This window comes from Antrostomus carolinensis, unplaced genomic scaffold (genome assembly GCF_000700745.2).
Source record: "Antrostomus carolinensis isolate BGI_N321 unplaced genomic scaffold, ASM70074v2 scaffold48181, whole genome shotgun sequence".
In the NCBI taxonomy this organism is placed as follows: Eukaryota; Metazoa; Chordata; class Aves; order Caprimulgiformes; family Caprimulgidae; genus Antrostomus; species Antrostomus carolinensis.
In genome coordinates this window covers 25,942-36,380 of record NW_010295790.1, presented here as the reverse complement: position 1 = coordinate 36,380, position 10,439 = coordinate 25,942, and the positions used below count along the sequence as shown (strand labels likewise).

The 10,439-nt window shown below is 41.8% G+C and overlaps 1 protein-coding gene across 1 annotated transcript in view; it reads right to left on the bottom strand.

Annotated features, from left to right (window-relative positions):
* The window catches only part of LOC104532792 (MAP kinase-activated protein kinase 3), a gene marked incomplete at its 3' end in the record, with an annotated part of 38,740 nt that overhangs the window by 3,178 nt on the left and 25,123 nt on the right, over positions 1-10,439 (bottom strand). Inside the window, exons 2-3 of the mRNA XM_010178077.1 lie at positions 1,550-1,689; positions 819-883 (exon numbers count right to left, since the gene is read on the bottom strand). Of these exons, the coding sequence (XP_010176379.1) occupies positions 819-883; positions 1,550-1,689 (205 nt within the window). The remainder of the gene's footprint in view (positions 1-818; positions 884-1,549; positions 1,690-10,439) is intronic.

Sequence of the window (10,439 nt, the reverse complement as noted above, 5' to 3'; positions counted from 1 at the left end):
TCCCTACACAAGTCTCATACCACTTAAAAGGGTTCATCCCAGGCTAGGAAACACAGGATCAAAAAAAGCCTGGTGTCTATACCAGACTTGCAAAACAGTCAGAGTAATTTACAAGCTCCATTGTAAATTTTTCTTCTAATAATTTTGTTTGTAATGTTAGTTACAAACACTAACATTTTTACTCCTGAGCAGAAACAAGCTCCTGTCTGTTGTGAATGGGCAAGGAGAACCAGAGTCAAGAGTACTTGTGGTTCTCTGCAAATAATAAACAGCAAAGACAATAAAAATGGCAAGATTATTCTATTGCAAGCTCTGTCACTGACTCATAGCAGGTCTTTCAACTTGCACATAGTTCTTATTATAGATGAGCAGGCTTGTTTACAGCGTGGCTAATAACACCTCCTTTCAAGTAGTACTTTAAAACCCTTGAATAAGAGATGTTTCATCAAATGTGATTTGCTAGTTACATTCATCATCTAACACTATGGCTGTGCACAGTGAAGCTGCTTAAGGGAGAGCCAGAAGAGAAATCATGTAGGAACTGCATTGATTTTGTTAGAGGTGGTCTGGCAGGAGACCAGGGACTAAAGTAACAGAGGCTGCAGTGGTTCAGAAATAAAGAAGCTGAGTAGATCTGTATAAAGAATTTTCCTCTAAACCTTCCACAGCGGCCAATTCTGGTAATTCCAGAAAAAGAATTTGAAAATTACAAACAAAAATCAAATCAAATAAAAATTCCTGTAAGGAAACTAAGCAAGCGGACAGAGAAAGGGAGAAGCAAACTTTCACAAACTTTAAGATTAAATGTGACTTATCACCTCTCTCAGTGAAAGCTTGATCTCCTCTCTCCTGGATCCTGCTAAACAGCTCTCCTCCCTCCATGCTGAAACAAAGAACACAAAAAGCCCCCCACCTTACATGAGCAGAAAATATCAAATTAACACCCAACTGTGCATCTGTATAATCACACAGAACCATGGCAGGAACAGATTAGAAGATATTACAAGCCTCCTATGCCACTGCTTCCACAACAGCACACTCATTTCAATCAATACATAACGCCATTCTGACATGGAATAAAGAGAAAACAAAACAAAACGAAGGAGTTATGATGCTTTTGGTTTGTGGTATTACAGGTCAAAGAGAGAACAGAAAAAGTTAGAGTCAAAACAGTAGCACAAAGGATCACGTCAGATCATAGGATTTACATCTGAAGTTGGAAGCCAATCACAATTAAAGCGCATCGTATTTGTAGAGACATATCTTTCAAGACTGTATTAATTAGCCAATGCTTCAATGAGAACAACTGCCATGGAGTACAAGGAAAATTTATTTTCTTGTTAAGGTTCCTCATTCTTCCATCATATGAGATGGCTGGAGAAGCTATACATTGCCCTACCAGTTCCACAAAAACAAAAGGTTTGCTGTGCAAACTAAAATCGTGCTGCTGAGAAGGCTCACCTAACTCCCATCTAACCCAACACATTCTCCCACTCCCTCCATCCCCTCCAAGAGCAGTGCTTGGTGGGGGACTGCTGTTGGTCCATACCATTCCATGACAATGAGGAGGCATCTCTTTCCATGATGTATATTCTCATAAACATCCAGGACGTGGACAATGTGAGGACACCCTGATGCTCTCCAGTGATACTCTACTTCCTGACGGGCTTTTGGGTTGTCATACAGGAGCTGTAAAGAAATAGGAGAGAGCAATATCAGTGAGCCAGAATCATTCTGCTTTAAACAGAGGAGAACCTCTGCTAAGGACAACAACCCTCCCACCCATCCCCCAGCTGCTGGGAGAAGAGACTTTTAGATGTAATGCAAATCCTTAAATTTCAGTGAAATTTAGAACAATAAGGACTTTCATACTGACTCTGAATGTGCTTCTCAAACACTACACAAATTTCTGACCCCATCAGGGTGGGAAAGAGACTTTTGACTACCTAGATGCTTGAACTTCTTTCTCTGTCACACGCAAGGCCGGTTTATTTTAAAGGTGCTAATCTCTAGAAAAGAGGTAAGAGCTCATCTTTCCTGACCCTCCAACCTTGTACACAAGAAATGTGTCCCTTTCCATTTGAAGAACTGCTCTGCATCAGAGCTTTTGTGAAACACATTGCTGAATCATGCCTTTTCTTCTCTGCCTTCTCTCTAGACACCACTAACACTTTGTGACAGAGACTCTCTCTTCACTGCACATTTATACGGTTCCTACACAATACGGCTGTGATTCAAGTTTGATACTTTATGCCCTGTAGTAATAATCATTGTAATGATGGAGCAGCAACAAAACTGATGCTATATAAAGCATTGTCAAACGCACTGAAACAGAATAAAAAACAAGCAAAGAGCAATCATCTCTGATCTATTCGCCTCAGAAAAGGACTACAACAACTGTGGGGGAACTGTTTCCAAACAGCCAAACAAAAACTATCATTGCTGCACTATTAGGCCTTAGCCTGAAGCTCTTCTCACTCATGCTTGTTATCAGGTCCCAGTCAAAACACAACTGCAAGATAATTGCTGAAAACAAGTATTAACATGTAACCTGTCATTAGGGACCTATGAATCAGCCCAGGAAAACGAGATTGTTTTTCCATCCAATTGCCAAGCCAAGGCACAAACGGTGTCACAGGCACCTCTCAATGTAGGTTTATTTAAAGGTCACAGGAAAGAAGTAGCAAATTCTGGTTTCTTTAATGACTCCAATACAGACAATTTGTATCATTGGGGAAAAAAGCTTACACTCTTTTGCTGCTTCAACATCCCTTCCAGCAAAGCAGACGCAGCAGCATGGCAGGAAAGGCCTGTAACACTTTATGAAATGCTGGGGAAGCACTTGGGAACCACTGGACAGAAGGTAAGAGGCCTCTCTTCTTTTCCAGGTTGGGAACAGCAAAAGAGTGACAAGTACTCCCCTGCCAAGTGCACATTTCTGTATTTTTGTGAAGCACAGAGAGGTTGCAGGAGGGTGTGAGTGGTCTCAGAAGGGCCGCGGGCTTCTTAGGTGAACAGGCAGCGAGCCTCACCACCGTGACCAACCCCGAGGCTCCCTCAGCTCTGCTCCAAAGGCTGCAGCATGACACCAGATTCTCAGTGGTGCAAGGAGCTGAAGAAGCTTTCTTGCCAAGTTCAGTGTCCTTGCAGCCAACCTACTTCCACAGCTGTCGTTCTGCACCCAAAGCACACCCTTTTGAGATCACTAACTATCCGCCTCTTCCTTCCTGCTCCAGCCTGGCTATGGCCTGATTTCCGACACAAATAACTTCCTAAAGAAAGAGATGGCTCCAATTTAGACAAAAAGCCCATTAGTGAGTCCAAGTGCAGTTTCTTTTACTTCTTTTCAGCCATCAGCCCATTCAGCAGCTTTTCCTTCACAGCCACTGTGTTCTAGCTCAGTAGGACTGTCTATCAGCATTTTCCCCTCTGCCCTTCTGAGTTTGGGCTGTTGCCTAGAGGTCTCTTTAAAAGTTCATTAAATTACGTGTGCAACAATAAAGCCCAAACACCCTCAGGACTAACCAGGACATTTAGAAAAGCATTACAGGCTTTACTGCTTGGATATTACGGGATTAATGCCACTTCTGAGCAGGAGGCTTCAAAAACCTTCTCACCTATCCTGTGCTACTAATTAGACATAACCACTCTCTTTACTAGCGTTAACTGCACTGTACTCTGTGTATCCTGTGCTTGCACAGTGTGCAAACATCTTGTTTCTCATGTTTGTACCAAGCATTTATGAAAATTGTCTCACAGAATTGAATTCTCACTCTCTAAAGAGCTTTTACAAGGCATTTTAATACACACAAGGATGCTGCAGTTTCTTTTCTCCACCCCTACAAGCAAGTTTCATATGCTCCTTAGTGCCAAGCTTGAATGTACTCATGTCAAGATGGCACCTGGAGAAGGAGAGAAAAGGAAATGCAAAAATATAGAGCAGATACACATACCAAGCAATGTCTGATATACCGACCAACTGTTAACCTTTGGATTTCTCCTTCTGAGCCTTAAAAATAGATTAAAACTCTTCCTTATGTCTAAAACTGGAAGCCATAACTATACCTTTTAAAACACCTTAGAGACATGGACATCTGTAATACGAAAGCCAGGCAGGGTTGAAAGCACCATTTTCTAAAAGGTTTAGGTGATGATGTAGAAACACAGATTGAAATTCTAGCAGTATGGTTAAATTTCACAAACTTGCAAAAAACATAAATGGACATTGTGCCATCTTCCTGAGCCTGAAGAGAGACTGTGCTCCTATTGCTGCAATAGCTTTGATAAGACTATGATCAGGTTCCCCTGACATTCTACAGCAAAGTGCAGAGGTAGTTGTGAACAAACACAGAGTTTCAGGTAAGTTTTCCAGCACTGCTGGTTCACACTGACTTGAGGAAAGAGCAGCTTTGTCAAACAGTATCAGCTCACGGAGCCTCCAGTCATCCCCCGAGAGTTCCCACACAGTTCAGCTGAGTCACAGCTTGTCATGATGGGCTGTGGGCAGGATCATGAACCAACCTAATTTCAAAACAAGCCAAACCCAAGAACACACCCCATCTCCCAGTTTTAGAACCACAGAATGGTTTGATTTGGAAGGGACATTAAAGCTCATTCAGTCCCAATCCCCCTGCCATCAGCAGGGACACCTTCCACTAGACCAGGTTGCTCAAAGCCTCATCCAACCTGGCCTTCAACACTTCCAGGGAGGAGCAGCCACAGCTTCTCTGGGCAACCTGGGCCAGTGTGTCACCACCCTCATAGGAAATAATTTCTTCCTACATATTTTTCACGAAGTCACATCAGTGATCCAACGTACAATTGCACAGCAGCCTGTGCATAACAGCGAGGGGATGCCCATGTGTGTAGTCAGGCAACACAGTTTGGAACAGGAGCTCCACAGGAGAAAACTGTATTTTTGCTGGAGCTCAGCATTACCAAATCACTGTCTTAAAGCAGATGAAGCAAGTATTAACAGTTATTCACAGAGAAACCATCAGAAGCAGAGGTGATGGAAGGCAAGAAAATGCAAGAGCTCTAACATCCTAACCCCTAGTGATTCACACAACTCTTCTCAATATCTCAAAAGCTGGAGAGGGAAGGGAGCTGCACCATAGGGTGTCTTCTATTTGTTTCTGAGGAACAACAGGGCAGATGTCAGCAGACACTCCAGGACACCCTTCGAATTCAGGGCTTGGCGGTGAAGGGAGGCCTGAACTCTAAATTCTGGGCTCACAGCTTAACTCAGGTTAGCAAGTGTCTGCAAAACAAAACAAATTCTACACTGCAGCTTGGACGGCCAGCACTGTGGAATTTCTCCCTGGGCAGAATTTCTTGATAGAAAAAAAATGGAGACTAGAAAGTGACATAGTATCTTCTAATTGCTTTTCCATTGATTGAGTGTTGTGTAAGCAAGGAAGGATAGCAGGAACCCTCATACCTTAATGGTCTGATCTATACAGGAAATAGCCTTCTAAGGACTCCAGGGAGCGGCAAGTGTTTTTCTGGACTCTGAAATTGTAACAACAGAGAGAGAAGATATCCACGGGCACAGGTACGAAACAGGCTGAGAACAGGAAGCAATGACTTCTTTGTGACTTTCTCTTTAATATGCACTAGCAAATGACACAGGTAACTATGACACCTGCTATCTGTCCCTACATAGGGGAGTAAGACCCCCACATATGCTTGTTTATTTATTTTATACTTCAGAATTCCTCCTAGTTCCAAACAGTTGTGTTGCCTGGATTAGACCTGTTACAGGCTCAGTTCTGATCTCCAGCGTGTGCCATCTTAAACCAACATCTGACACTGCAAAGCACCTTTTACTTACTTGCACCAATCTCAGAATCTGAACTCTTTTTCAATAGACAATTAGTTTTATAATCTCTCTACTGTCTTCCTCACAGGAAGGTTTCCTATTATTAAAACAGAAATGAGACGGGCAGAAACTTTCAGTCCTAGGGGTCCTCAACATGCAATACTGATAAATAGGCACTTAAATATAGCTTTATTTCTTTTTCTAGCTGAGAAAAAAAAAGTCTCTGCTCAGGCATAAGTGGGTAAATGTCCAACTTCTTTTTCTTTCTTTCCTCTTTGCATGTAGCTGCTACAAAAATGCTGAATCCTGCAAATAAGCCTTGGAATCTAAATTCACGCTGATGCACAGAAAGTAACACCATTTGCTGCAGAGCAGCTCTTCCAGTCGTTCTTTATTCAAGAGGGTTTGATGGCAAAAGGAGAAAAAAAAAAAGAAAAAAGAAAAAAGAGCTATCACTATGGCCTTGGACATTTTGTCTTTTATTACATCCTGATTATTTGCACTACATCTATTAATTCAGTGTTAACAATCTTTATCTGTTTCCGGATCATTTTGTAAGGGATAAAGTAATCCTTTGTGTTAGAACACTAAAGGAATTGAAATTATCAAGGTTTTCTTCTTCACGCTCCAGCACTGCCAGTCAGTCAAGCTGCAGCAAGAACCATGTGTCTTTTTGCAATGGCAGCCCAGCAAGCAGGAAAATCCACACACGCAAATATCAAAGCAAGCTCTGAATTTTTTCTTAAAATAAAAAATAGAACACATCTGCTCAAATTACTTAGTAGTGAAGCATCAGTCTATAGATGAGGGATAAAACCAGGGTAGGCACAGGTAGTGGGGTCATCACTAAATCTTTCACTTTTCTGCTTTTATTTCAAATCCAGCTTAGGCTATTAGAAAATAAATCTGCTTGGAGGTTTCATTGAAACAAACTGGCATTGTGATTCCTGCAGAGCTGTCCAAGCTGCTCCCACATTTGGCATCAACTGGCATCTCCATCAGTGCTCAGATAGCCAGCCAGTCGCAGAGGTGGGCTTCTCCACGTCAGTAATAGAGCACAGTCAAGTAGCACGATTTTGCAACGCTCCCGTGGTATCTAATCCTTTCATTCAACCTACTGAGTATCAGGGTTTTACTGTCTGCACTGAGACACTCCTCTATCCACCTCTTCTTTCCAGTCTTCCAATCTCTACTCAGCTTATCCTTTGAAATGGCAAGAGCTACAGCAGATCTTTGGTATCTTGCCAGCATAAGCGAGAATGAAGGGGACTGCTCGCACGTGGTGTCAGTTGCACTCTGAAACCGATTTCCAGCTCATATATAAGGCTTCAAATTTCTTAAGCACACCTTTGAAGAGGGAAACAGGAGAAAGAGTAGAATGGACAAAGATAAAAAGAACAGGTTAACAGACAGATGTGCTCTTTTGTAAGAGTTTGTGCACTGGATGTACAGCAAATCTGCTGAAGATTTCAGATCTCCAAGCGCTCCTGCTTCACCATCTCCAGAGAGCACACACCACAAGTATTACTTTGCACCAAGCCTCTCTCCTGCAGTGAATCAACTAGGTCTCTCCAAAACAACTTTGGTGTGGTTCTGAATTTTATTTATTGTAGCAGTATTCAAATCACCACCAGGCACTCAATATGACTCTACAACCTGAAGTAAATACATGAGACAGTCTACTATTAATTCTCTAATTACACATGCATCTAGCTATTCACTCTGCAAAGGTCAACTGTCCTTGCTCATAAATGTTAGTGGAGACACAGTAAATACAACTGAAATGGCAAAGCAGTAGGCCAGTAGAGATTTCAAAGGTATTTCCTTGCACAAGCAGGGTTGGCATGAAAGGCAGGCACAAAAATGAGCAAAAAATGCCCATGAAGAAAAGCTCCTGTCCTGAGAAATACTCGGATAATTTTACATGAATCTATTTGAACTGCAGTGCCAAGAGTATGTGACTGTATATTTAACACTATGGGGTATATATAGATTTAAATAAAAAGCATTCTGTGCTGTTTGCTACAACTCTAAGATTACTTTGCATTTTAATACTGTGGTTGCTCTGCTGTGGGGATGGAAAATAATTCTTACTGTCATCTTAAGATTCCAGTTACACCCAGTTGTGACAGGCTACAAACCAGTTACATGAGGCTTCTATTTTATTCAAAATATTGTAACTGTATTTTAAAAGAAAAATAAATCATCAACAGCTACTAACATGCTGCTACCAGACAAGAACATCTTCAAAAGCTTGTTTATACAAGAAGGCCTGGAGATCAGCTCCTCTCTCTACCTTCTCCTTATGACAACTTCTACCACAGGACGCTGCTGTTTAGCCAGCACCAACTGCATTCAATTCCTGCAGTCAATATTCAGCACCTGGGGAGACCTGCTGCAAAGCCTTTTCCAAAACCCAGACACACTATAAAACATCCTTTCTTTCCTTGATTCTTTAACATTCATATTATGACCATCTGGGATGAAACAAAATTGGGAAGAGGTCTTTCCACCCTTCATTTTACAACCTCCTCTTTCTCTGGGGATAGGTAGAAATGCAGGATGAGTAGCTGAGCCACAGGATTTGTGCTCACATTCTGCTGATGTCTGATCTTTGGTCTGTAGGACCTTGCTATGGCTTTGCTCCATGCTGAGATGCTCTTCACCACCAAAACCAGCATCTCCTTCCTTGGCATAGTGATTAAAATATTCTATAGCTCTACCACTATTTTTAATCTTGATAAATTTCTGAGTTAAGAAAAAGGAATTCTAAAATCCCAGCTGAAAATTATGACACTTTTTACTTTATAGTTTCACTCTAGTGCCTGAAATGAGGTTTGCCTTAGAAAGGAAAAGAAAAAAAGAGAGGAGGAAAAAGAACCTCAACAAAAACTTCACTCCTGTCACCTATGAGTTCATAAATTCTGATAACAAGGATTCAGGTGACTTGGCCTCAAGTAATTCATATATCTCAGTCCTTGGCTGGTCAAAAGTAATAGAGTTTGCTTGTGAAATTTTGCTGTTTAAGAAAATTCCAGCAGCACAAAATGCTGTGGCACCTCCTCAGATCATGAACCCACCAAACTTTCCCTCTGCTTTGACTGTAGCTACTCATAGAACACTAAAACAAATCCAAGACCATAATGTTGATCTTCTAGGTGTCTAACACCTTTATATGCTTGAACCAAAGCATATAAAAGATCAGTTAAAACTTTGAGACATACACTACAGCCAACAGTTTCACTGCCCTGAGACAGTGACATCTCCCACGATGAGGACACATCTTGCCTGTACAGGAGTCAGAGCTGTCTTGGAGGCCAACCTGAGATGGAGACACAGATTTCCACAAGAACTATGGCCATCACAAAAATCTCTCCCATTTGCTTTTTTTAAGTGCCAGTTGTATTTCCTTACCTTTGCCTTTCTCCTGCAAAATGACAGTGATGCAATACCTCCAAAAAACATACTAGCACTTTTCATGGTCATGAAATGGGATGGAACATGTGTCTGCCAGGATTTGACCCTCTTATGTGCTTCCTGATACTGACAGCCACAGTTGCTGAGTTCCATTTTAACCACCCCAACAAACCCCCTCCTAATAATGACATTTTTGTACATATAAACTTTTTTTTTCCTTAAAAAAAAAAAAATCACACATAAACTCCCAACAACTACCTAATTACTCCAGTAGTAATAACCATTGTACCCTATGTACATTTTCCACAGGAAGAAGGGGAAAGAGCAAACATCACAGATGGTATCATTGTCCTGCTGTCCCACACAGCTGTACAGGTGGGTTTCATGGCAGTTGGCACTGAAATGAGCATTAAGGACTCTGAATACCAAGATGAGAGAAGCATGGCACACCTTTGCTGGAGCAGGATGTGGCAGAAGGCATAGACCAGAAAAAAGTACTGAGAAGATCTCAGTCTGACGTTGCCTTTCCTTGTGTTCATGCTAATAAGTGGTATCAAAATTAACACAGAAGTGATAACACTGAACAAGGTAGAAGGAAAGATTAGCAACATGTTTAATCACATTAATCACAGATAACAGTAGCTCCAAAAGGAACCCACGCTGCCCCCCAGCCTTTCTCTGTATTTCTTGCATGTGCGACTACAATCACAAAAATTAAATCACTCAAGAACTCCCAGGAAGGCTCTCATGTCCTTCCCCAGTACTCAGAGGTTCCTCAGGATGTGTGCTGGATTCATGATGTAGGAACTTTCCATGCATCGATCTTTTCACTCTGCTCGGCACCCCAGCCCCACTTTTTGACAGTTAACACCTTAATGAGCTTCCCCCCACAACTACAGCTATATTCTCCTCTACAGTCTCACCATTTGGCAGCAGAATTCAGAATGAAGATACCCTTCTCTCATACCACTGCTCGCTCACCTGAATCCCTTTTAGCTGACTTCCCCCCCGTTCCACATGAATTTAAGATTGTTACCCATGCATTAAAAGCTTGGCAATGTGCCACCCCAGGCCAGTTCTTTCTGATATATTGCTGTTCTTCCTCTTCTTTCACATTTCATTTCTCTACACCCACATTTGTGCTTTCTGTCACATAACCTGCCAGGCCAAGCCTGTCTCTCTCTTCTGTTGCACTGTCTAT